Source organism: Poecilia reticulata, chromosome 3 (assembly GCF_904066995.2).
Source record: "Poecilia reticulata chromosome 3, P_reticulata-male-v2, whole genome shotgun sequence".
Classification (NCBI taxonomy): domain Eukaryota; kingdom Metazoa; phylum Chordata; class Actinopteri; order Cyprinodontiformes; family Poeciliidae; genus Poecilia; species Poecilia reticulata.
The window spans coordinates 11,385,172-11,413,139 of record NC_088832.1 but is presented as its reverse complement, the minus strand read 5'-3'; the positions used below and the strand labels follow the sequence as shown (position 1 = coordinate 11,413,139).

Sequence of the window (27,968 nt, the reverse complement as noted above, 5' to 3'; positions counted from 1 at the left end):
CAGAGCAAATGGTTCAAGTTAAAGTCCCAAAAGAGTTGATCGTACTTCACTTGTTTACCTTTGTGATGGTAGGACAGAACTTGCTTTTTCCTTGCATGAGCCACAAAAAAGACATGTGGAAGCTTCTAATGGTTATTATTCTGACTTGGTGATCACAGGATGTTTTTGTCATAGTTATCTAACAGTGAGTAGTGCAGATATCACATGAAAATAACATCTTAATCATCCAGTCTATTCTCTAGCGGCTAGGAGAAATGGTCTACTGTGCCATAATGTATTTATATTCAAAAGAAAGGGGAGTTGCTCATTACTAATTACAAGTTTATAGAAACTCTGAGCAACTTAGAAAAGTAATATATGACTGTAAAATGTAAATTGCTTTATTTACATTTATTTAAAAAGGATACCAATAATTGTGCGACAGAATCAAATTTCTTTCAGAGATTAATTTAACTTTTTCCTTTGAATAAATGCCTTGAAACTAAAGGCAGGTTTCTCCAGCAGGTTTCAATATGAGATTATCCTATTTAAGTAAAACCTGAACCTTTACCAGAGCTGTCAATTAATGCAGCCAGCACTTTATAATCCATGGTGTAACTGTGACCCGTTCTACATCAAAGTTTCACATTCGGTATTTAAATATTTGTCCAATAATTAGAGAGTGATAAAACGTGTAGTTTTCATCGTAATCTTCATGAGACTACAAACTCAAAAACCATAAATGTGAATACTGTGTAAAATGTACTGATAGTGTGGAAGAAAGCTGAGAGGGATTCACTCAGGCCTGTATGCAGCTGCAATAGGACACATCATGGGCTCATTCCATGCACTCCTCTTGCATCATTAGTCAGGAATGCAATTGTTATTGCACCATTATCTACATCACCTATGTGACATTCTTATCTTTAAATATTTGCAGCAAGATAAAAAACAGTTTTTTTTTTTCCCTGAATGCGACAGGCCTGAATGAATGAAACAAGGATTACTGAGCCGTAAATCTCCTCCTCCTACATTTTCTTGAGTTTCAATTTAATTAAGTTGGAAACGTCTTAAGTCATCCCAAAGGGAAATGAAACATCCATGTTCTTTTAGATCCAATGCCGGTGAGAGGAAATTACAAAATAATTCACTGAATTACTGTCAGAAAAGTTGCATTTTTGTAGAAAAATCTTTGTGGATTTTATGTTGGTTGGACAAAACCAAACTTTCACTTTAATACAAATCTCCTTTTAAAAGTTTATTGTACTTTCCATCATCACATGTTTATTTGATTGTTTTAGTTACAATTTACTTTGACGATAAAGTTTTTACACCATATAAAGGGTTCTTATAAACGAGTCGTGGTTAAAGTTTAACCTAGTTTTTTTCCAACCTTTTTACCTTCTTACCCTGTGTAGCTCAGGGTCACATTTAGATGCCTGAGCTATAAAATGCTCTGCTAAATTTAGATTATTTTTTTCCCCCCTTTCTGAAGCTCTTGCAGGATTTTATGAAAATTAAAATTAAAAAATTCAAACTGGCCAATCAGACTTCTGTCAAAGATGACAGAAATCTGATACATCCTTAACCTTACTATCTGTAGACATGCATACGTATATAAATAACACACTGAGTGAGCTCATGCGGATATGTAACAATTACTAACAATTGTGTTAAGACAGCAATCGGCTCCACTCTGACCATCGATTAGTTGCAACCTCTCTGGCAAGGTACTTGCTTTTTCTCCAAAACTCAACTAGTTACTTACTGCAGGTAAGATAATGATTTTCATGACTTTCTCCTTAAAATCTGACAGAATAAAATGTTCATGCTGACCTTTTAAAATGAAACTAGGAAACCTAATGTAGCTAATCCATTAGAATCTGTAATTCTTTTCCAACTGATTGATTAAATATATTTTATTAATGAAATTGACATAATTTCTTTTGCAGGTAGACATTAAATTGATGACCAAAAATCTACTTTTGTTCATCAGTAACTAAAAACAATAAATTATCTGACTTTTTTAATTGACTGAGTCAAAGCCTCCAGATTGCTGCATAAAACAATTACACAATTCATTGCCGCTGTTCACGGCAATGAATTGATATAATCCAAATCTTCTGAATTTTTGTTTATCTTTCTGCTTATTTATTTCTTATTTCTGTGTTGTTTTGTTGTGCGGAAATAATTGCACTTCTGTCAGTGCTCATGAGAGCTTCTTGTTTCATAGAGCAGGTTGATGAGGTGGCAGAATAACAGACCTTAACTTTGCTGATTATCAGGCATTAGCTTTATTACTTGTGGTCTTCGAACCTCACAGGCTTTGTCCTTGATGGTTTTTGTGATAAGGCCGGCTGATTTAATAGATATTTTATTACTTTAGTCATCAAAAGTAATGTGACTAATATATTTATAGACTTTCCATGGCAATTTCCAAAAATAGCTATTGCCACTAATTTGCTAGGAGAGATTAGTACGGTAGTCAATTGCTAAGCTTAGTTAGGTTTTGTTTCGTTTTGTCCAAAGATGAAAGGACCTGGTGAGGCAAGTGGAAATCTTGATTCAGTCGAGACTTTGCTCAATTTGATTTATAAACTCAACCCCTCTAGTCGCCTTACCAACTTTGACATATCTTCATGTTTCATAATAGGCATTAATGATTAGAAAACTGTTAAGCTTAATTATTTACTTTAAATCGATTCAAAGCTACACTTTTCCTTGAGCTAATACATACTTTTCTTGGATTTCCTGCTATGTGGTTTTTGGCCATTACCTTAAATGAATATTAACTTTTTCATTGAAGACCTTAGGGTGAGCAATTTCAGAGCGTTTGTTAACATTAATGCATATATGAAGCTCTAAAATGACACCAGATTCTTTTAGAAAATGTGTGTGTTTCTATGTGGAGTGTACAGCTGAAAAGCATGTGTTATTTTTTCCTCTGACATGCAGTGAGCAACAACAGCAAACAGAAAAGTGATGGCATTTTCCTAAATCTTTAAACTTTTGTAGTCTTATCCATCCGTTATTTTCCGGTTATCTGGGGTTGGGTTGCGAGGGGAACAGTCTAACTAGGGACCCCTAGACTTCCCAGCCACTTTGGCCAGCTCCTAAGGAGAAATCACAAGGTGTTCCCAGGGAAACATAGTCCCTCCAGCGTGTCCTGGGTCATCTAGGTCTCCTCCTGGTGGACGTGTCCAAATCACTTCACCAGGGAAGTGTTCAGGAGGCATGAAAACCAGATGCCCAGGTCACCTCAAACTGGCTCCTCACAACGTAGAGAAGCAGTGACTCTACACTGAGTCCTTCCTGAGTGACCGAGCTTCTCACCTTTTCTTTAAGAGAGCACAGACAGCCTGTGGAGGAAACTCATTAACTCATTTCAGCTGCTTGTATCATCAATCTTGTTCTTTTGGTTACTACCTTAAAGCTCATGACCATAGATGAGGGTACGAATGTAGATCGACCAGTAAATTGAGCTTACCTCTTCACCCCAACAGAGTGGTACAGTCACCAAGGTCACCAAAACGGATCTCTTCAACATCTAGGGTGGGTCTAGAAATGTTGTTCATAAAGATTATGAACAGAATTGGTGACAAACGGGAACCTTGTTGGAGTCCAATTGTCACTGGAAACGAGCCCGACTTATTGTTACGAATTTGAACTAAGCTTTGACACCAGTCAACTCTTTCAATATGCAAGATAATTTGCCTTATGAAAGATGTCATACCATTTGAACTTTTTCACTTTTTGCCACATTACAGCCAGACTTTATTGTATTTGTTGGGATTTTATGTGACAGACCAAGAAAGAGTAACTATGTGTGTTGAAAAACAAACACACATTGCTCTGGAGGCAACATCCTCAAGGTGATACAGGTGGCGGCACCATTATACTTTGGTTTTCTTCCACATGGAATGGTGAATAAGGGACAGAGGCGTTATTGGCTCTAGGATAGTGAGAACTAAATCATATCCCACTACTTAGCATTGCAAAGAACAGGGGAAGGTTTGGTGAATCAGCAAAAGTCTTCCCTTCCCGGCATATAGCCACAAAACAAACTCAAAAATATCAATACAGAGCATTACTCACATATTTGTTGTGAAAACAAACTGTCGTGATCTGATTGAGAAGACGAATGTTAGTTGTTTAGTCTATTATATGGCAACGTCCTTATTTCTCCAGCATGACTCGGCCTTTGTCATGATTGCAGAAAATCATTCCAACCTTGTTTTGATGCTGATGAGCCCTGCTGTATAGTTGTTTGTCTTCTTTCAGTAGTCACATAAAAACACGTGCTGGAGCATACTTCTTTTGTCAGCAAACAATGCAGCCAAGGTCAGATTTCAAGTCATTAGCTGGGCTTTCACTGTGCACATAAATCACTGTGGTGTATCAGTAATAAGGAAGTTTACCTGTTAAGAGGGCCTTTAATGGCTCTTTAGAAGTCATGTGAAGTGCCTTGGGCATATTCCTGTAATTTGTAGTCTTATATTAACTCTCATTTTCCTCACGAATGAGGACATTTCTCTTGAGCCAGCTAGCTCTCTCTAACTTACTTCTTTCAATAAACGGAGCATAGAGAGTCATTAGAGACATTTATTCCGTCAGTTATACAACTATTATGGGTTCAATATCTTAATACATGTCAGGCTACTCCTCCTGGCTTTATCTTTACTGATTGCACTGGGATATATATAGACAGAAATACCAGTTGTAAAAATGAAGACTTTTCTGTCATTCGTGTTTCTGTTTTAGTTGCAGGCATTATAAAAGTGCTGAACCTTGAAACTTTTCCTACTGTAACTTTTTCTAGTGGAAATCTCCACATGTTTATATGTCCTGGTGATTCATGCAAAAGAGCCTCCAGATCTGAGGAAATACTACTCACAGTGCCATAAAGTGCAGCCACCGAACAACATGTGCCATTCAGCATATAATATTAGTAATCAATTTTCCAGAACTCAAGCAATGAGCACCTTTATCTCTCGTTTGCCGTTTATGACTTGGGTTAATGATTAAGCAACGTCTTTGTGTCCCCTAGGATGGAGGACATATCTGACCCCCTTCGTTAAGTTTTCTGAGGGTTGATCCGAGGAGTTAACCAATAGCTGGCAGTCGGCGTATGGCCATGAGTATAAAGGTGGGCCACTTGGGAGTTGGCAAGTTCATGCGGAGATCTCTATAAATCTAATCACTGCCTAGTTTTTGCTTTCAATAGTCAAGGATCACTGATCCTCAGATCTACACCTGCTACTGAGTCGTTGGATGTCTGAAGACTGCTGTTTTACTATTTACATACTTGACCTCTGAGAATCTTGTCCAGCATTCATAATGGAGAGGCTGAAGTCAAACGGAGGGGGTCATGTCAACTCAGCTTTTGATTCCAACCTTGGTGACCCTCCGATCTATGAAGAGACCGAATTCTCCAACAACGAGCACCGGACGGTCAGACCCTCTGTGATGAGTGCTTTCGGGCACGACACTTTAGACCGGGTGCCCAACATCGACTTCTACCGTAATGCCGGCAGCGTGAGTGGTCACCGAGCGGTGAGACCATCCTTGCAGGAACTCCATGATGTTTTCCAGAAGGTGAGTGCACGTCTGTTTTAGTCATGATGCTCCATGTGAACTAGCTGACTTTTTTCTTGAATCCTGTTTTCTCTTTGGTTGTGCTTTCTTTTCACTCTAAAAATATTTGTTCCGAAAGCAACTTTCTTCTGAAACATTAACTCAGTTCTGATTCTGAGAGATAAATACGCTCAGAGTAGAGTGAGTGTTGCTGCTTAAAAGATCAAATAAATTCAGTGTCTGTATCCATCTCTAACTCTTTATCTTAACCTTGTAAAACTAAAACAGAAAGCTGTTAAAATGTTATTTTTGATACTAAGCAGCAATCAGCACACTTGACACACTTTTACTGCTGTTTATTTGGCCCTATTGCCTAAGATATGAGGTCTTGGGTCATTTAGGTTTATAGCATTGTACTAGATAATCTTTTTTGAATGGATATAAAAATGATGGACTGCAGCAGGCGCTCCAATGACAATTGTGGAACTTTGATTTTTGCAAAAGACTGTATCGTAAGATGTTAATGTGCACCATCCAAATATCAAATTTATATCTTAGAAATTTGACTAACCATCCTTAAGACATGATGCACAGAGGGAAAGGAAATATATAAACTTTCCTTCATGAAAAGACAGAGGACAGATGTGACTGTGAATGTGTCCGATACAGATGAAACAAATTTCCAGTGTAACTACTTCATTTTAAAAAAAAATTTCTCTTTCTTTTAAAGAATGGGGCGATCTCTGTACCTGAAACGGTGACAGATGATGGCGAGGGGAGCGAAGGGACCCCCTCTGATGATCTGGAGTCTGCTGCTCCGATTGATGTCACCACAGGAGCAGTGAAGTTTGGCTGGATAAGGGGGGTTCTGGTGAGTCTTGCTCTTGAAACTCCCTCTGAGTAACACAGATCTGTGCAAAAAAGGTATTTGCATATTTATCGTAATGACTCTGTGTCTCAAAAACTAGAGTATGAAGCAAATTGGCATTATTTTTATGTACATGTTTTTATGTAATTATGGGTTCTGCTAACAGACAAATAAAAAAATATGTTACAAATGCCATAGAAATCTGATCTATGCTATCTAATTATTTTATTTCGCAGGTAAGATGCATGTTAAACATCTGGGGGGTCATGTTGTTCATCCGTCTGTCCTGGGTTTTTGGTCAGGCAGGCTGGGGTAAGTGAAACATTTATACTCTTTACACAGTCTTAACACTTATTTCTATTTGCCTTTTTCTACTGGCTTCCAAATCAAAGCTTTAGCATTTTTAAGGAGTTTTACTTGACTTTCTTACAAAATTCTGGTTCAGACTGATAATGTTGTCCATTTAAATTCTCTCACATTAATCAGAGGTGCTAGGTTTTTGTAAATGAAGAGACTAGGAACACTACAAAATTACACATTTTAAAGCTGAAATGGATATATCTTGGAGTCATTTTTTCCATTGCCTTTCTGAGCTCCACTCAACAGATAAAAAGTCTCCTCAGCAGCATTTAGTGAATGTGAATGATTTAGACATAATGGTCTTTAGTACTCCATAAAATGATTTAAGACTATTATTCAATAATAGTTTTGGGTTAATGATTTTAAAATCTAAAATTTTGGCCCTAAACAGAAATGAACATTTTCTAAATATCTATAAGATATTTTTTTTAGATAAAACACTGTTTTATTTATATCTTGTTGAACATGATGGTTAAGTTATAATTAATCCTAGTCCTGAACTGTGTCATGTTAACATTTCAGGTCTGGGAATTGTGGTCATCGCTCTCAGCTGTGTGGTCACCACCATCACAGGTCTCTCCATGTCCGCCATTTGCACTAACGGAGTTGTTAGAGGAGGTAAGTCAGCGAATCAGCCGCCACACTTCATATTTAGAAAAGTACAGTGACAGGATAATTTAGCGCAATTATTGACTAACCTTCCATGCTGGTATTTCATTCATAACTAATAACTGCTACCGCAGCCAGCCTGGACGAGTAAAACATTATTTATAAGTATTTGCTGCAACAACGCACCCTCTCTGTGACACAAAATCTTTCAGTGGGAGAATGAAGTGACCAAAAGAAGTGATTTGCAGATAAAGTCACAAAGCCTTCAGACTACATCTGAATGTCACCTTTCCAAGCCTTGTTCCCCCTTTTGCAGCTTTGCACTGACATAAAATCAATCAATAAGTGATTTATTGATTAATCATCCACTACCGATATCAGTCTTCAGATGTGCCTTGATCATGTATGTGGCAAAATACAACATGTTATTCTTCTGCAGATACCCTTATAAGTCAGAAGCACTCACTCAAAACACTAAGTGTTTAGAAATATGTCAGCGATCAGACATATCAGTAAAATGTCTGATCATTTGACATATTACTGATTTTATACACACACTCATAACTAAAATTATTCAATGCTAACTGCAAGTTTGGTTCATCATCTGTATTAAAACTGATTCAAAAAAAGAAACAGTTTTCAAAGCTCAACAGAGCTAATATTACAAGAACTTTTTTCTAAAGTTAACCCCCCACCTTTTACGACATAATGCAGTCTTAAAGTTATTCAACACTCACAAGAGCTCTCTTTTGCTGTAATTACCTGATGGAAATGTTAATCATGATAAGAGATCAAGTTTTGGCAGTATTCTTGAACAATTGCTGCCAGAGGCAGTTCAATGAGTCTACTTTTAAATATGCACAAATTTTTCTAAAAGTGCTCAATGATATTGTTTGACAAAAAAAACTCAAGAGTATCACCACATTCTTATAATTATCCACAATTGTATCAACACTGTTATTAATGATCGTTCTCATCAATTTATAAAAAATTTAAAGCAATCCTAATAATTTCATTCATATTAAAGGTGATAACAGAACTATTATATATCCAATGTTGATAGAGCAGATGAGTTACATTTCCTGATTTGCTGAAAATTAACTTTTCCATATAAAACAGTTTGTTTTATATGGATGTTTGCTTCAGAGTTTTTGCGGAGCAATTTTTCCTTAAAGGACCACGTAAAATCTGCCTGGATAGCTTTACCAACACGTTCGGACAAGGTGCAATGAAAGTGTCATGGCTTGTGATGCACAGTGAATTTAACGGGCTCTGACTTTACCCTGTTCTGAGTGACCATTCTGAAGACCTTTTACTGCTTTTGTACTTTTACTGATAAGAGTTCAGCTTATTTTATTTTTATTTTTTTCATTTTTTTTTCAGCTTTATAAACGTATGTAGTTTTTCTCTGCTCCATTAGAAGAATCACAGTATATATTTTCTGTCTTTTAATAAGTATATTGATAATTCTGTTTGATTGTATGCTCTTTGTATTATTTACTACAAATGGTAAATCATTCTGTTGCATCATCTAATATTTACCTTTAAAACAAAAAACACTCCATGACAGGACATTGGAAAACATTCATTTTTAAACGAGATTCTTTCTTAAAATTGTCTGGACAATTTGCTTAAACTAAAAGGGAATCTTTTTTTAACCATTTTGTTACATCAGGAGGAGCTTACTACTTGATATCACGCAGCTTGGGACCAGAATTTGGAGGGTCGATTGGACTCATTTTCGCTTTCGCCAACGCAGTAGCTGTGGCCATGTATGTGGTGGGCTTTGCAGAGACGGTGGTGGATTTGCTCAAGGTGTGTAATGCCTTAGAGATCTGGGTGCTGCAGAAAACACCGAGATATCCGAGTACTTATTTACCTTACCTCTATTTGTTATGCTCAGGAATATGCCCATCTGATGGTAGATGAAATGAATGACATCAGGATCATCGGCTGCATTACAGTGGTGTTGCTCTTGGGCATTTCGGTGGCTGGGATGGAATGGGAGGCAAAGGTGAGGCATTAACATGGTGCTTCTTGTGATTACCCTGGACTTGTTGTTGTAAAGGATTAAACTTAACTCAAACCTTTTCACCTCTCCCCCCCACAAAAGGCCCAAATTGTTCTCCTCGTGATCTTGCTGGTGGCCATAGTGAATATGTTTGTAGGAACAGGAATTCCTGCAACTGAAGATAAGAAATCAAAGGGCTTCTTTGGATACAACGGTAAGATCCCGTTAATCTACCTCAAACTTATCCTGAAAGATATTTACATTTTACACACCTAAGTATAAACTAATACACTCTTCTTTTCCAAATATCTATTTTTTTTAAACAGCAAAAATTTTTATGGAGAACTTTAAGCCAGATTTTAGGGATGGTGAAACATTTTTCTCAGTGTTTGCCATCTTTTTCCCTGCGGCCACCGGTATCCTGGCTGGAGCAAACATCTCTGGAGACTTGCGGGTAATTTTTCAAAGCAGATGTTTCTGCGGAAGTCAACATTTGGAATGTTTCCTCACACACATATGCTGTCTGTTAAACTACAGGACCCCCAGGCTGCCATACCCAAAGGTACATTGTTGGCCATCTTCATCACTGGTATCACTTACCTCGCAGTGGCACTTTGTGTCGGTAAGTGAGCCGCAGTCTTTCCACTTGTTTTTCTGTTTTATTAACAAATTGAGATCTACTTGTCATAAGATTCAAAGCATTTTGATGAAAAACTCACAGGCAAAGCATCTGTCTTTTTTCTTTTTTTTTTTTGGTCAGCCGGTACCGTTGTCCGGGATGCCACAGGAAACATGACCGACCTTGCTACTCCTGGGATTCCTTGTAATGGCTCATCAGTAACTGCCTGTGAACTTGGCTATAATTTTTCTTCTTGCGAAACAGAGCCATGCAAGTTTGGCTTGATGAACAACTTCCAGGTAGGAAACCTTTCAAACACATTGGGGTTATGTCATCTCACAACAGAAGGGCATCCTTCACAGGGAGCCATGTTGTCCGTCTCAAAATCTGCATTGCGTTATCATATCATAAAAACTTGTATTTCTTTCCTCCAATACGTTCTCATCATCTCCCTTTTTCAGGTAATGACCATGGTGTCTGGGTTTGGTCCCCTCATCATTGCAGGAACCTTCTCAGCCACACTTTCGTCAGCCCTGGCCTCTCTTGTTAGTGCTCCTAAAGTCTTCCAGGTAGGGAACTTAATTTTTTAAAATACATTGTAATTTTAAAAATAAAGGTAATTTTGTTGTCAACAACATCTCTGATCAAAGTTCTATCTTTGTTCAGGCTCTGTGCAAAGATAACATCTACAAAGCTCTGCACTTCTTTGCCAAAGGACACGGAAAGAACAACGAGCCGATCCGAGGCTACGTCCTCACCTTCCTCATTTCCGTCGCCTTCATTCTCATTGGTCAGTAAATTAGTCAACCAACATCCTTACACTGCTGTTACACAAGGTCCACATCTTTTCTGGCGCTCCTGGTGAAGTGGGAAATCCCACCTTACATAATGCTGTATAAACAATGGAAGTTAATCTTTTCATCATGCTTATTGAGGGGGATAGGAGTGGATTTCACTTTTCTGTCTTGATAGATTTCACAGTGAGGTCATGAAAATAAATTGTCGCAAACTCAAACAATAGTTAATGTCGAGACATGTGGTGGTCGTAAATTTTCTTTACTTTCCTTTTTCTGAAAATACAAAACAACATTTATATAATCCGACGTGCGTCACACTATGGCTTTTATGTTCTACTGACTTTACGTTCTTAATGCCAGAAACTTGGCTTAGCTGTCTCGGCTGAGATAACCATATCTCCGTTATTAATACAACACATACATTTTGTCTTATGAAACTTTACAACTTAATGTCACAAACATACAATGCCTGTTGGTAACTCTTCACTACTTCGGCTTACCTGAAAATACAAAACAACATTAATAAATCTGACGTACGTCACATATATTCTTCTGAGTTTACGTTCTTCAACACATAAACTGAGGACCCAAAGCTGCCCTAAGCGCCTGTTAAAAACTGATCCCTTTCTAGACTCATTTCACTCTCAACCAGAATAGTTACCAACATATATATGAATATTCAGTTTAATATGGACAATGAAACACTGTGCTTTTTAATAACAAAAAAGGATGATTCTCCGAATTCGGTGCCTTTTGTGTCCCACAGGTTTATCTCAAAGATTTTCATAAAAAGCAAACAAACATTTTTGAGAAAATTAAGAAATGGAAATATCCATGTGTTTTGGTAATGTCACATGCAAATATAATTTTTAAATTATGTTGTGAAAAGTTTTATGGGTTGTTGAAGTGCAGAAATCAGCCAAATGAGCATATAAAACAAATAAAAATAGCCAGTAACTGCAAGTTATTTGTACCATCATAAACATTTTTAGGTATACTTTAACCTAAATAAAAGAAATATGAGAAAATATATGAATTATATATAAAATAGCACTTTTTAATCCTGCGCAATTATTGACTAACCTTCCATGCTGGTATTTCATTCATAACTAATAACTGCTACCGCAGCCAGCCTGGACGAGTAAAACATTATTTATAAGTATTTGCTGCAACAACGCACCCTCTCTGTGACACAAAATCTTTCAGTGGGAGAATGAAGTGACCAAAAGAAGTGATTTGCAGATAAAGTCACAAAGCCTTCAGACACATCTGAATGTCACCTTTCCAACCTGTTCCCCTTTTGCAGCTTTGCACTGACATAAAATCAATCAATAAGTGATTTATTGATTAATCATCCACTAACCGATATCATCTCAGATGTGCCTGATCATGTAGTGCAAAATACAACATGTATTCCTGCAGATACCCTTATAAGTCAGAACACTCACTCAAACACTAAGTGTTTAGAAATAGTCAGCGATCAGACATATCAGTAAAATGTCTGATCATTTGACATATTACTGATTTTATACACACACTCATAACTAAAATATTCAATGCTAACTGCAAGTTTGGTTCATCATCTGATTAAAACTGATTCAAAAAAAAGAAACAGTTTCAAAAGCTCAACAGAGCTAATATTACAAGAACTTTTTCTAAAGTTAACCCCCCACCTTTTACGACATAAGCAGTCTTAAAGTTATCAACACTCACAAGAGCTCTCTTTTGCTGTAATTACCTGATGGAAAGTTAATCATGATAGAATCAAGTTTTGGCAGTATCTTGAACAATTGCTGCCAGAGGCAGTTCAATGAGTCTACTTTTAAATATGCACAAATTTTTCTAAAAGTGCTCAATGATATTGTTTGACAAAAAAAACTCAAGAGTATCACCACATTCTTATAATTATCCACAATGTATCAACACTGTTATTAATGATCGTTCTCATCAATTTATAAAAAATTAAAGCAATCCTAATAATTTCATTCATATTAAAGGTGATAACAGAACTATTATATATCCAATGTTGATAGAGCAGATGAGTTACATTTCCTGATTTGCTGAAAATTAACTTTCCATATAAAACAGTTGTTTATATGGATGTTTGCTCAGAGTTTTTGCGGAGCAATTTTTCCTTAAAGGACCACGTAAAATCTGCCTGGATAGCTTTACCAACACGTTCGGACAAGGTGCAATGAAAGTGTCATGGCTTGTGATGCACAGTGAATTTAACGGGCTCTGACTTTACCCTGTTCTGAGTGACCATTCTGAAGACCTTTTACTGCTTTGTACTTTTACTGATAAGAGTTCAGCTTATATTTTATTTCTTTCATTTTTTTTTCAGCTTTATAAACGTATGTAGTTTTTCTCTGCTCCATAGAAGAATCACAGTATATATTTTCTGTCTTTTAATAAGTATATTGATAATTCTGTTTGATTGTATGCTCTTTGTATTATTTACTACAAATGGTAAATCATTCTGTTGCATCATCTAATATTTACCTTTAAAACAAAAACACTCCATGACAGGACATTGGAAAACATTCATTTTTAAACGAGATTCTTTCTTAAAATGTCTGGACAATTTGCTTAAACTAAAAGGGAATCTTTTTTAACCATTTTGTTTACATCAGGAGGAGCTTACTACTTGATATCACGCAGCTTGGACCAGAATTTGGAGGGTCGATTGGACTCATTTTCGCTTTCGCCAACGCAGTAGCTGTGGCCATGTATGTGGTGGGCTTTGCAGAGACGGTGGTGGATTTGCTCAAGGTGTGTAATCCTTAGAGATCTGGTGCTGCAGAAAACACCGAGATATCCGAGTACTTATTACCTTACCTCTATTTGTTATGCTCAGGAATATGCCCATCTGATGGTAGATGAAATGAATGACACAGGATCATCGGCTGCATTACAGTGGTGTTGCTCTTGGGCATTTCGGTGGCTGGGATGGAATGGAGGCAAAGGTGAGGCATTAACATGGTGCTTCTTGTGATTACCCTGGACTTGTTGTTGTAAAGGATTAAACTTAACTCAAACCTTTCACCTCTCCCCCCCACAAAAGCCAAATTGTTCTCCCTCGTGATCTTGCTGGTGGCCATAGTGAATATGTTTGTAGGAACAGGAATTCCTGCAACTGAAGATAAGAAATCAAAGGCTTCTTGGATACAACGGTAAGATCCCGTTAATCTACCTCAAACTTATCCTGAAAGATATTTACATTTTACACACCTAAGTATAAACAATACACTCTTCTTTTCCAAATATCTATTTTTTTAAACAGCAAAATTTTTATGGAGAACTTTAAGCCAGATTTAGGGATGGTGAAACATTTTTCTCAGTGTTTGCCATCTTTTTCCCTGCGGCCACCGGTATCCTGGCTGGAGCAAACATCTCTGGAGACTTGCGGGTAATTTTTCAAAGCAGATGTTTCTGCGGAAGTCAACATTTGGAATGTTTCCTCACACACATATGCTGTCTGTTAAACTACAGGACCCCCAGGCTGCCATACCCAAAGGTACATTGTTGGCCATCTTCATCACTGGTATCACTTACCTCGCAGTGGCACTTTGTGTCGGTAAGTGAGCCGCAGTCTTTCCACTTGTTTTTCGTTTTATTAACAAATTGAGATCTACTTGTCATAAGATTCAAAGCATTTTGATGAAAAACTCACAGGCAAAGCATCTGTCTTTTTCTTTTTTTTTTTGGTCAGCCGGTACCGTTGTCCGGGATGCCACAGGAAACATGACCGACCTTGCTACTCCTGGATTCCTTGTAATGGCTCATCAGTAACTGCCTGTGAACTTGGCTATAATTTTCTTCTTGCGAAACAGAGCCATGCAAGTTTGGCTTGATGAACAACTCCAGGTAGGAAACCTTTCAAACACATTGGGTTATGTCATCTCACAACAGAAGGGCATCCTTCACAGGGAGCCATGTTGTCCGTCTCAAAATCTGCATTGCGTTATCATATCATAAAACTTGTATTTCTTTCCTCCAATACGTCTCATCATCTCCCTTTTCAGGTATGACCATGGTGTCTGGGTTGGTCCCTCATCATGCAGGAACCTTCTCAGCCACACTTTCGTCAGCCCTGGCCTCTCTGTTATGCTCCTAAAGTCTTCCAGTAGGGAACTTAATTTTTAAAATACATTGTAATTTAAAAATAAAGGTAATTTGTTGTCAACAACATCTCTGATCAAAGTTCTATCTTGTTCAGGCTCTGTGCAAAGATAACATCTACAAAGCTCTGCACTTCTTTGCCAAAGACACGGAAAGAACAACGAGCCGATCCGAGGCTACGTCCTCACCTTCCTCATTTCCGTCGCCTTCATTCTCATTGGTCAGTAATTAGTCAACCAACATCCTTACACTGCTGTTACACAAGGTCCACATCTTTCTGGCGCTCCTGGTGAAGTGGGAAATCCCACCTTACATAATGCGTATAAACAATGGAAGTTAATCTTTTCATCATGCTTATGAGGGGATAGGAGTGGATTTCACTTTTCTGTCTTGATAGATTTCACAGTGAGGTCATGAAAATAAATTGTCGCAAACTCAAACAATAGTTAATGTCGAGACATGTGGTGGTCGTAAATTTTCTTACTTTCCTTTTTCTGAAAATACAAAACAACATTTATATAATCGACGTGCGTCACACTATGGCTTTTATGTTCTACTGACTTTACGTTCTTAATGCCAGAAACTGGCTTAGCTGTCTCGGCTGAGATAACCATATCTCCGTTATTAATACAACACATACATTTTGTCTTATGAAACTTTACAACTTAATGTCACAAACATACAATGCCTGTTGGTAACTCTTCACTACTCGGCTTACCTGAAAATACAAACAACATTAATAAATCTGACGTACGTCACATATATTCTTCTGAGTTTACGTTCTTCAACACATAAACTGAGGACCCAAAGCTGCCCTAAGCGCCTGTTAAAAACTGATCCCTTTCTAGACTCATTTCACTCTCAACCAGAATAGTTACCAACATATATATGAATATTCAGTTTAATATGGACAATGAAACACTGTGCTTTTAATAACAAAAAGGATGATTCTCCGAATTCGGTGCCTTTTGTGTCCCACAGGTTTATCTCAAAGATTTCATAAAAGCAAACAAACATTTTGAGAAAATAAGAAATGGAAATATCCATGTGTTTGGTAATGTCACATGCAAATATAATTTTAAATTATGTGTGAAAAGTTTATGGGTTGTTGAAGTGCAGAAATCAGCCAAATGAGCATATAAAACAAATAAAAATAGCCAGTAACTGCAAGTTATTTGTACCATCATAAACATTTTAGGTATACTTTAACCTAAATAAAAGAAATATGAGAAAATATATGAATCATATATAAAATAGCACTTTTAACCTGTTAAGCCGACGGACCCTCCGAGGTTCCAGCTGCCATGTGACCTCGACTCGCTCTGTAAACAAAGGCTCCGTGTGCCTTTAAATTTTTTTTTTTATATTATCCGCTAAAAGAGGCTTAATCTTTCAAAAACTATTCTGCATAAAGGTTTTGCCCAAAATGTTAAGATTTAGAGCTATTTAAAAACAGCTGATGAGATTTAAAGGTCTCGGGCGATGACGCAACTGCCTGGAAAACACCCGATCAGCTGATCATCACGGCCATTTTATGGCTTCACGTGAGAGTGGAAAGACTCTCAGAGTATGGCACAAGATGTCGGCTACGCAAAATCATAACGTATTTCCGGAACCCCATCTAAATGAATGCGTAATTCTTGCGCTCTCCAAGCGTTCTCCGTGCGTAAGCATGTGTGGTATACGGAGTCTGAGCACGTGGAGTTATCTCGGTTCCGTGAGTTCAGTTTGATTTATTTATGATAAATCGATCATAGCAGCAGAAACTTGACGATTTAGAGGCTTTTGAAGGCTTTGAACAACAACGGTTTTTCGATTTGCTATGAGTGGAGCTAAATCTTGGAAAAATTCTCTCAATGGCGCGGAGGAAAATGTCCGATGTGGAGGCGCTGGAAGAACTATTTCGGAGCGATTTTGAGCTGGAAGATTCTTCTGATAGCTGGTGGGATTTGGACGAGGAGGAAGAGGAAGAGCCGGACACAGCAGACAGACTTGATCTCGGTGTTGTGTAAGTTTTCCGCCGCAATTTCACACAAAATATTTGATGTTTTGGTTCTATTTATTTATTTATTTCAGTGATTATATGCTTGTAATAACGGCCGGAAGTAAAACCACGTGGTTATTTGTTTATTTATGTTTACTAAAATATGTTTTATTTACTAGTAGGATTCATGTTTACTTTGGTTCATTACTTTGTAATAAACCTCTAATTCTTCAAATACTTTATTTTATTATAGTCGAGTGGAAGCCGAACCATCAAGCTCAGGTGGAGCTGAACCTCCCCCACCTCCCCACCTCTCATGATTCTTCACCTTCTTTGAGGTAAGATGTCCATTTTTGGTGGTGATGGTGGTGGTGGATTTTCAAAATTATTTATTTGCTCTTTTAATTATTCAAAAGTATTTTGACTGTTTATCTTGTTTCAATAAAAGTTTTCTATTGGAGTCAAAGAAAGAGCTTTCACATCATCATATTATACATATTACACTGTGCATAATGGTACATTTTGCATATAAATGGGGTAAATGTCATGACCAATGTATATTATATGTAGAAAGTGTCATTAGGTGGTAATAAGCTATTTAATTTTAACAAACCCCCAGTATTGATGTAAAAAACACATTTGGCACAGTTTGGTGACATTTTGGATAAATGTGCCAAAATGGCCTCTCCGCCTAAGAAATTTCTCACTAATACCATTCTAAATAAATATGATTCATCTGATTGAGTCCAAATTTGGTATACTTTTACACAACATTTAGATTAAAAGTCTGTACTACTTTTTGTGTTACAAATACTATTTTGGTAGTGTTTTCAATGTTTATTCAAAGAAAATTTTGGCGAGGTTAAAAAAAAAAGCAAAATATTTGTATTTGTCCCTAATATTCAGGCAGGGTCAAAGCTACAATGGTGCTGACACCAGAAAACCATCTATGACATCTTACCTTTACAGAGGTACCAAAAGTTTCTTATAAATCTAATAGCTGTGAGGCTATAAGTGATTTACTTTGTGTGTTTTTGTCAGGCGGAAATTTATTTATACCCCCTTAGGGGTAAGAGGTTAATCCTGTCCCTCAAGTTTTGTTCAACCCCGTAATGGCATACTAATTCCATCCATCCATCCATTTTCTTACACCCTTGTCCCTCAGTGGGGTCGGGACATACTAATTCCTCCTTTTTATAAATAATGGTTCAGTCCATTTTCCTCAGCGCCCTGGAAGTGACATCACTGAAGTCTCTTCCTGCTCACACTATAAAGAGATTTAAGTGTTAGGAAAGTTTCTCACCTATATTTGCTTATTTTTTACCCAAATATCGTCATCGTCAAGCCCAACCTTTCAAACCTGTTACGCTCGTAAATTATATTTATTGTTGTTTGGGAAAAAGTAAAGAATGGTCTTTGAAACACATTAATTTCTTGTTTTCATCATATCATAATGTTGCTCCATACTCTAGCTGATGTGGACTTATGGCAACTTTTAATGAAAATCTTCAATCCCGTAATGTTCAACCATGTCACAAAAACGGGGTTGAATTTTTTTGTAACGTTCAAAAACTGTAGTTTTATTACGGGGTTGAACGTTGTACTGTGGTGTGTTCAACCCCATAACAGTCTGGTCAACTTTTACAATGGTTTCAAAGCTGTGACGCGATACATTATTGTAATTTTTTTTATAATAACAGCAAATATTAAACTAATATCTGTTGGACTGTATGAAACGTTTAAAGAATGATTCAAAAACATGAAAAAGCCTGATTTAGTTTTTATTTTTTAAGTGTATTTTCATGAATTATGAGAAGTGTTTTTACATCAAGTTGCCATATTCTACTTATCAGTCTAATTATTATGATTCAGAATCAAATAAAATATACTTACAATTAGTTATTTCAATCAAGGGACAGGTGATCTCAGAGGAACTGGAAGAATTAGTTTAATTATGTTATGCAGTAATAGAGGAATGAAATTGTCCCATTACAGGGTTGAATTTAAAACAACCTAAGCAGCAAAGAAATTTGTATTAATGTTTGAAATTTCATGCATAAGGTTAACAGACACATTTTCTTGGAGGTTCAAAGAGTCCTTCAATAGATGCAGTGTTCAAAAACAAAATTTGTTGTGGTTTATTTTTAAGTAATCATAGACCCCAAAAGGCACTGAATTCAGAGAATCACACAAAACAAAATATTCATAGAAAAAAAGAATAAAATTGTATTTTAATGGAAGTGGGAGAAGGGGTGGGTTCCTTGATCTAAAGTGCCCATCAACTGGTCCCCCACACTATGGTTGTTTTGTTTATGTGTTTTATTTATCTTTACTGGGTTAAAGAGATCTACTAAATACAGATTGAGACAAATTTAAATCAGTTATCATTTAAATTTCACATGCACATAGAGGCCTCATGTCAGTGAATACCCCCAGATAATCTGTTTTTGCGTATTAATGTTGCTAAATCTCACACAAAGAAACTTCCAAAATAAACTCTTCTCCACACACTAATGGTGTTTTCCATCAGAGTAAATGTGAGTTGGTTCCAAACTCCAGCAGACCATTTATCTTAGTACCAGAGCAGTTTGTGTGGTGAGTGTAAGAGACTTTTTTGTTAAGAAAAAAAGCCAACCAAGCACATGAACTGGGGATTTCATCTCCAGTTGAAGACTTTTTGATTCCATATTAATCTCATCATTACAAGCCCTGTTTCAGTTTGCAAGCTCCTGCTCCTACATTTTAAGATTTAGTCCTTCTTTGTACAGGTGATCTCAACACCATCGCTCCGATCATCTCAAACTTCTTCCTGGCATCTTACGCACTCATCAATTTCTCTTGTTTCCATGCTTCCTACGCCAAGTCTCCAGGTGAGTCCCCATCAAGCAGCTCAAAACTACAAAGTATTTTATTTAGAAAATACAAAGCCAGAGAAAAACAAAGCTGTCTTAAAATGACTAACTGAGTTTGAGCAACCAACCTCTTTCCGTGATGCTTTCCCCAGGCTGGAGACCGGCGTATAAATACTACAACATGTGGCTGTCTCTGCTGGGAGCCCTGCTCTGCTGTGTCGTTATGTTTGTCATCAACTGGTGGGCCGCTCTGCTCACATATGGCATCGAAATTCTGCTCTACATTTACGTCACAGTCAAGAAGCCAGGTGAGCTTGTTTGCCAGCCTGGAAGTGCTACAGGGATTACTGAATATTAGAAGAACTAACCACTGATGAATCTAAATCTTTGTGTGCAGACGTGAACTGGGGGTCGTCCACACAGGCGGTGACCTTTGTGAGTGCAGTCAGCAACGCTTTGTCTTTATCTGGTGTGGAAGATCATGTCAAGAACTTCAGGTAACAACCTGCTGCACTTTTACCACATTTATACTTAGGCACATCTTGCCAGTGTCGACCTTCCTCAGCCTTCGGCGACGTCTAAAACAATGTCCATCACGCCATTACATCACCAGCAGTCTTGACCACTGATACAAGGATGACGCCTCCGGGCGTTTGTGTTGTTTATGTCACATTCTCACCTTACAGCTGGAAATGTCGCTGCAGTTTTTTCAAATCTGTTTGAAAAAATTAAAAATTGGTGCGCCTGTGTGAATTGTAGACTCAGTTCTGCCGCTGTAATCCATCTACTTCAATGTTTTATGTGCTGCACAGGCAAAGATGGCATTCCTCATGCCTTGTAATACGTGGCTATTTAAGCTCCTTCAATTCTTGTCTGACATAAACAAGGCGCATTTGTCCACACAGCAACCACTCACTGGATATTTACATTCAGATGTCTAACTGTATCAATTGGCTGAGTCGATATTTGTGATAAGAAGCAATTGAATAAATGTGCCTAATAAAGCAGTGCGTAATTTAATGGTATCATAAAAGCATTACACTGGATGATAATCTGCAATGTAACATTGGCACGCTCCTGTTTCTTATTCAGGCCTCAGATCTTGGTTCTAACTGGGTCAGTGCGGGCCAGGCCAGCCCTCCTGGATTTGGCTCACTCTTTCTCCAAAAACTACGGACTCTGTCTCAGCTGTGAGGTTTTGGTGGTAGGTTGCAAAGTAATTTATTATTTACAAATCCCCCGTTGTAGTGCAACAGTGCTGATTTGCAACAGAGTGTATGGTTCATAGAATATCAAGCAAGAATGAGAAAAATGTAAACGCTCTGGACAATCAGACTAACATTTCTCTGATTTCGCATTCAGGTGTGTCCTGAATGCGAAAGGTGAATGTGCGGAAAGTCTTGTGCTCAGAATTGATCCAAGCTTTACGTTTTCTGACTTTTTCTTTATTCAGGGTCCAAGATCTGAGATAATGCCAGAGATGAACAATGGGATGGAAAGGAACCAGCAGTGGCTCCATAAGAACAAACGCAAAGCCTTTTATGCTGCTGTGGCTTGCGACAATTTCAGGGAAGGTGCAGAAACTCTGCTGCAGGTCAGTGTGGATGGCATTTACACAATATGTCTGTAAAGAGGCAGGAAAACAAAAGCCAGTAACCTAAATTCTCCACAAGAACAATGTGCAATCAGCGGGATCTTATCAAAGGAACATGGGAAATGTGCAGAAGCATGTATCACTCTTTTTACTGCCTGTGGATTACTTTATAATCACCTGTCTTGAGAAACTTGTCAAGACATTGAAGCAGCAGGTAGAAAAGTAGGGAGTTATTGAGAAACAGTGAAACATTCTTATGGCTCTGACTATCATACTCCAGAGATAAGGCCACTGTTCATTGCCAGGTTCACTCACTTCAAACAGCACAGAAGATTAAAAGCTATGATTGATTAACGCTGCAGTGGACGAGTCCCTGCAGACAAAGAGAAACCTGCTGGCTTCTCTGGCCATAACTTCTGGCTGTAAAACAGAGTCAGGGCCATCTTGTGTACAGGACATTTTGATAGTTTCTGTAAGTAGTTTTAAGTCCATCAGCCTTTCGTACAAGGTGTCTTATTGTTTCGGCTAACGGCTCCACCCAGCCGAGGTTTTAAGAAGGTTTTTGTTTTGTTCGCAGGCTTCCGGTCTTGGCCGCATGAAGCCTAACACGTTCATGATCGGCTTCAAGAGGAACTGGAGAACGGCAGAAACAGACGCAGTGCAGAGCTATGTGGGACTACTGCAGTACGTACAAAAAATGAACATGCAAACATGATAAAATCAAGGTCAGCAGTTAGAAATGTCAAATAGATCTGCATGATAACCATTGTTGCTCTTCATGACAGCGATGCATTTGACTTTGAATATGGGACACTGGTGCTGAGGATGAACCAGGGACTGGATGTGTCACACCTTATAGAAGAAGAAGGTCAGCATGAAGTTACTGTGTGATTCATGATACGGCATTTCAATATTCAAGTTCACAAGCAAATCTTTTAGGTCAAGGTTCTGCAATTACCTTGACCTAAGGTTACTATTACTGTGGAGCCACACACTGGTATTCAGCCCCTCTTCTGTGGCTCTTTGTAAATTTGACCAAAAGTCAACTTTGCTAGCATAGTAGCAAAGTTAGCTCTATCATCAAATACCACATATTTCATGCAAGCAACAATAATACAAACAGATAGGCATGTTAAACTAGCTGTGTGTGCTTCACTTTGTAAAAGACCAGTGAATGCCACAACAATTACACAGTTTAACAGGTTTTTATTAATAATACTGGCTAGATGTAGAATTATTTGACAAGCTAATTGTTATTTACCTGCTGCTACGATTTGGAGCACAGTTTCTCTCCACAATCCAATAGAAATAAATTAAAACTTTTCGGCATAGCAAATTTGAATTTGAGGAACAATGATACGTAGAAAGAGGTGTTTTGGTCGCTTTTTATACATTGATATATTTTTACACCAAGTTGTTGGGAGAAATTATTTATCTACTGGAGACTCGGGGAAACAAATATGTTGCTCTTTGATTTATTGAAATAAAATATTTCAAGTCTTTTTGGATCTCTGAGATTGTTAAGGTACAAAATAAAATTATAAAATATAGTAAAGAAAAAGTAAAAAAATAACTATTCCTAAAGCAGAATTCTACAAATTTTTATATATTGTTTAAAATAAAAAAGGAGTTGTAGTTGACCTAATATGAAAGGAACTTTGGTCACGGGACTTTGATCTGCAGATTACAGAACACCTACATGGGTTGACCTGTTTCAGATAAAATAAATAACTTGCAATGATGCCATAAAGCAATTACAGTTTACCTGTTTTGTTGGGGGGGGGTTTCTTCAGGTACACAGAAATTTCCGCTTGGCAACGAATATAGTAATCTGTTACCAATCACCCATCAAAGCGTAAATCTGGAAACTGTCCAAAGAAATACATATATTTCAGAGAAACTCTTAGATGACATTTGAAAATATAAAAATGCTTGTGTGTGAACTTATGAAAGCATTTTTACATCAAAAATTAAAAGATGCGATGAAAAAATATTAACAAAAGTGCATAAAAGAGCTGTTTTTATGTACTTTTATCTTGTGTTATATATCCCGGATTCTCCAATAATCGGTCAATCAATAACAAATTCCCATTTCTACTAAATCAGTCTTTATAGTATTGTAAAGTTTGTTTGTACTTTCGTGGAAAAAGTGAATATTCAGATATATATTAACTTTATGACCTATAAAATGCTCTGTTAAAGTTGCTCATTTCACCAGACCAGTAGCAGAAATATAAGCTCCCAATTATGAAACTATGACCAGATCAATGATGACCTTCCCTTTTCTTTCCTTCTGAGAAAAAGAGATGGCTTTTAATGGAACTTGTAAAGATTACATTTCATCTTTATAGCTGTTATGCATATACTTCTTTGAATAAAATTCAAATGTCACAACTGAAACGCAGTAAAATATATGAAAGGAAAGCAGCAATTCCATTATTTCTAGCTAAAGTGACTTAGAATGGAAGCAGAATGCAACTTACCAATAAAAAGCTGATAAATCCCAGAAGGCACTAAATTTAAATAAAAGTACCTTCTTTCTTTTCTGGGTAACTCTGATTAATGATACAAGTACTCTCTGCATCTGATCGGTTACCTGATTGTGCCTTTCAGAGGAAATGCTGAAGGCGGCAAAGGAGCAGCAAGCCCTGGATAATGAGATGATGTCAAACGGGGGGAAAACAAAGGGACTCTTCAGGAAGTCCAGACATTCATCTCAGCAAGTGCTCACAACTAGAGGTATGTACCTGCATGGCCTATAGGCACAGACAAACCCATGCTACTTAAAGCGGAGGACACATCCATTTAGGATTTTTAAGTGTGCGTGAAAACTTTCTTCGACACATTCCTGCTGAATCAAAGAATAAAATAACATACATTTAACAAATGAAGTCAATGACTCGCGCCGTTTTCTGTGGAACTTTTCCCCACATTACACAGGTGTAATTGAATCAGCTACTAAAGACATTTCTGTGGGTGTAATCCAATAATATGCTGCCATTTGTTCCACTTTAAGAAGCATCTCTTAAGAGCAGTTCTTTAAGCCAGACAGGAGAGGCTACCTGCAGCCTCCCACTCTATCAATCTATGTCTCTGCATCATCCAACAGTGAGCTACATAATGGAAAGACAGTGAAACTCGTTGGTATACCATCTACATTCCCCGGAGAGAACTTTGTGTCAGTCTATTAATGACGGGTCCACCTCAAATGTCCCACTGGTACCTTTATACTTACTGAATCTCGTTTCCTGTGTTTTTTTTCTCTCTCTCTCTCTCTCTCTCTCTCTCTCTCTCTCTCTCTCTCTCTCTTTGTCAGTGTCTGTGTGTGGACCCCCGCCTCCTCAGGTTGCCAAAATGAACGAGAAGCTGGTGGAGGCCAGTGGTCAATTTAAAAAGAAACAACCTAAAGGCACCATTGATGTGTGGTGGCTGTTTGATGACGGGGGTAGGTGTCACTTCCCTTCTGGTTGGTACATTTCTCACAGAGTGTGACGGATTCATCAGGACAGACTTCAGATTAGATCCTCCCTGAAAGCAAAAGGAGCAAAAAAAAAAGGCAAAAAGTCACTCTTAGTCAATAAAATAATATAAAAAATAAAGGATTGTAAAAAACAAATGTAAGCAAATATTAAAATTACCAACAGTTTGGAAAAGTTAAAAAGCAAAAGTGAATATTTCTATATGAGGAATATTTGTATGCTTCTGTTTTAGCAGTTTTGGCTTTTACATCCTACATCTTTTGCATTTTTGGGCTTAATTCAATTTCAGCCAAATTAACATCCTTCTTAGCCTTCAATCCCATGTTTCTAAGCAGTGACAACATACTCTTTTTGTGGGGGGGACACAAATCATAACAAACAAATTCCATCTTTACTTGTAGTCTCATTTCAAAGTGTTTTGATAGTGCGGTAGTATTCCTAAAATGTAATATTTAGAAAAGAAGCATTTATAGAAAGCTTGAGAAGCACTGGCTAAATACATAATCTGATGTATTGTGCTATTATTACAGAATAAATGCAGGAGGTATATTACATTTTCTGAATTATTTAAGCAAAGTTGCAGTAAGACTACTCACCAATATGTTTCAGGTTTGTTGATTTCAGCATTTATCATTTTGAAACTTGTCGGTATATTAGCTGCACCGTGCCAACAATCTGAATCCTTTTAGAAAGCACATTGATTTTTCATTAACTTACCTTTGATATAAAATTGTTGTTCTTTTGTGATCAGCACAGAATAACATCTGCTGAAAGATTGTAAACTTTTTACACAGTCTATATAATGCCAAGGAATAGCTGGAAAAGGACGGTTAGAGGTAATCCTAGGAAATGGCATTCATCATTAATCCCTTTTTCCTGGAGGCAAAGTTATGTACTACGAGAAGATAAAAATAAAAACATCTTACGTGTGTTTTATGGTCTTAAAACTATGTCATAAACCGGCATCAAAGTGTCCTACAACCTACTTATGTTTCCTTCTCTCAGGTCTGACGCTGTTGCTTCCCTACATCCTCACCACCAGGAAGAAGTGGAAAGACTGTAAACTCAGAATCTTTATTGCAGGGCAGCCTGGACGAACTGAGATAGACAAGCAGGAGTGAGTAAACAAACTCATGTGGCAGTATCAGTGAAAACTATCACGTGAACATAAAGATGCCAGAAATAACAGCATGTATTTGAATAAAGCTGAGTCTGTTTGCTCTGTGTTTTGGTTTGCAGGATGAAGTCTCTGTTGCAGAAATTCAGAATAAAGTGCAGTGACATCATCGTCGTCGACGACATCCACATCAAACCCCGCAATGACAAGTGAGTAGCTGCTTTCTGTGCAGTGGTACGACGGTTACAGTCAAGTTTAAAAGCTTAGTCATCCACACATTATGAAAGTCAGCTCACCCTCTCGTCTGCCGTTCGTCCAGCATAAAGAAACTAGAAGACATGATTGAGCCGTTCCGTCTGCATGAGGGGACTAAAGGCAGGGATCAGGCTGCGGGGATCCAGAAGGAGTATCCCTGGAAAATCACTGATGCAGAGCTCAGCAGCTTTGAAGAGAAGGTGGGGAATAATTTATTATGGTTCCTTCCTGTTGATTCAATGGAATTTCATTAATTTACAAAAAAAAAAACATATCTTCTTCTCTTTTACAGACGCACCTCCAGGTACGACTGAACGAGCTCCTTCAGGAACATTCCAAATCGGCCAATCTGATTGTTTTGTAAGTATAAGCGTCAGGCGGCCAGATGATATCCAGCTGTTTACTCCACTCCAAAAGTTGATGTAATTTAACGTTTTTCTGTACGGTTAACCCTCTGCAGGAGCCTGCCCATCGCTCGTAAGGGAACCATCTCTGATTTTCTCTACATGGCCTGGCTGGACATCTTGACAAAAGACCTCCCACCCACTATGCTCGTCAGGGGCAACCACAAGAGTGTTCTTACTTTCTACTCGTGAGCACCTTAAAGGCCAAACACCGAAGAACAATGTTGCTGGAAGGGGGATTACAAAGGCAAAACTTTGAACTACATATTCATAAAGGGTACAGGCGCATGAGCGAGACTGTCTTCCAGACCCACATCAGTCATACAGTCATACGTTCTGATTATCAATTTGGGAAAGTATACAAAGAAAACACAAGAGATTTAAAAAAAGACAAAGAAAGTAAGATTTAGACGGTGTGCTTTAGACAATACGACAGCTATATAAACTGCTTTATTTGGAGTGGCTGCTAAGAAATGCAACCGTTTTTTATTATAAGAGAGAGAAGACAGAACCAGCACACACAAGATGCTGCTGGAGTGACTGTGGCTGTAATATAAATGTAAATAGGATATTGTAGTGCATATTTTTTGAAGTCAAAAAACTTTAATAATTACCAATAATAATAATAATGATAACTAACATAGCACTTTTTATTACACTCAAAGATGCCTTACAAGAAAAACACAAACGACATAAAACAAGTAGCCTGGAAATTGAAAAGAGGATTATGATGGTTATGGCAGGTTCAACAGTAATGATTTGGAGGTAGTTCCTGATGTTTTGCCCTTCCAGAGGGGTGGAGTGGCGGCAGAAAAGGCTCTACGCCCCAGAGTACGATGTTTGGTTGTGATGGGGGTCAGGAAGTTACAGTCAGAGGAACGAAGGTATCCAATATTAGAGTAAACTCAAAGAAAGTCGGTGAGAGAGATAAGACAGGACAAGGTTATTAATAGGCTATAAAACTGGCTACTTTAATATTAGTACTTTCTTCACTGTAGTAGTACTGCATTAATTCTTTTTTGTACATTGTTAGTGCTAGTTACTTTTAATATTCTTAAAGTTAAAACTGCATCATATTGTTTACCCATTCCACCTAAATTTGCTTCAACGTTTTAATTTTGTTATCACGTCACATTTCTTTTGCTTGAAGAAAACTGAGTGATTTAAATGCACTTTTTCTTTTTTTTTTTGTATTTTTACTCATCATTTTGTGATTATATTTAAATAAGTGGGATTGTATGAAATAAAGAAAATATAAAAAACTTGATTATTTCTGTTTTGTTTTTTATTCATGCCTGTATTTTTTTAAAGTAGTTATATATCAAAAATATTTTCCCATATTCT

At 37.5% G+C, this 27,968-nt stretch overlaps 1 protein-coding gene and 1 pseudogene across 1 annotated transcript; both read left to right on the top strand.

Annotated features, from left to right (window-relative positions):
* LOC103462078 (solute carrier family 12 member 1) lies at nt 1–27,891 on the top strand. Its single transcript, XM_008404595.3, has 26 exons — nt 1–5,574; nt 6,284–6,424; nt 6,658–6,733; nt 7,304–7,399; nt 9,066–9,205; nt 9,294–9,404; nt 9,504–9,615; nt 9,728–9,855; nt 9,939–10,023; nt 10,162–10,319; nt 10,482–10,589; nt 10,687–10,810; nt 19,692–19,793; nt 19,928–20,083; nt 20,173–20,272; nt 20,868–20,979; nt 21,229–21,369; nt 21,947–22,053; nt 22,155–22,237; nt 23,983–24,108; nt 24,686–24,814; nt 25,854–25,965; nt 26,088–26,174; nt 26,285–26,420; nt 26,513–26,580; nt 26,681–27,891. The coding sequence occupies exons 1-26, from the start codon at nt 5,317–5,319 to the stop codon at nt 26,814–26,816; spliced, it is 3,132 nt and encodes a 1,043-aa protein (XP_008402817.2). The 5' UTR covers nt 1–5,316; the 3' UTR covers nt 26,817–27,891.
* On the top strand, nt 11,283–14,612 carry LOC145551011 (solute carrier family 12 member 1-like; annotated as a pseudogene).
* Nucleotides 27,892–27,968: the final 77 nt, after the last annotated feature.

What these genes read in the sequence shown, in the direction of transcription:
- LOC103462078 (XM_008404595.3), top strand. Translation starts at nt 5,317, where the DNA reads ATGGAGAGGCTGAAGTCAAACGGAGGGGGTCATGTCAACTCAGCTTTT. An exon ending in GTGCAGAAACTCTGCTGCAG is followed by an intron (nt 21,370 to 21,946) that starts GTCAGTGTGGAT and finishes TTTTGTTCGCAG; the next exon opens with GCTTCCGGTCTTGGCCGCAT. An exon ending in TCAGCAGCTTTGAAGAGAAG is followed by an intron (nt 26,421 to 26,512) that starts GTGGGGAATAAT and finishes TCTCTTTTACAG; the next exon opens with ACGCACCTCCAGGTACGACT.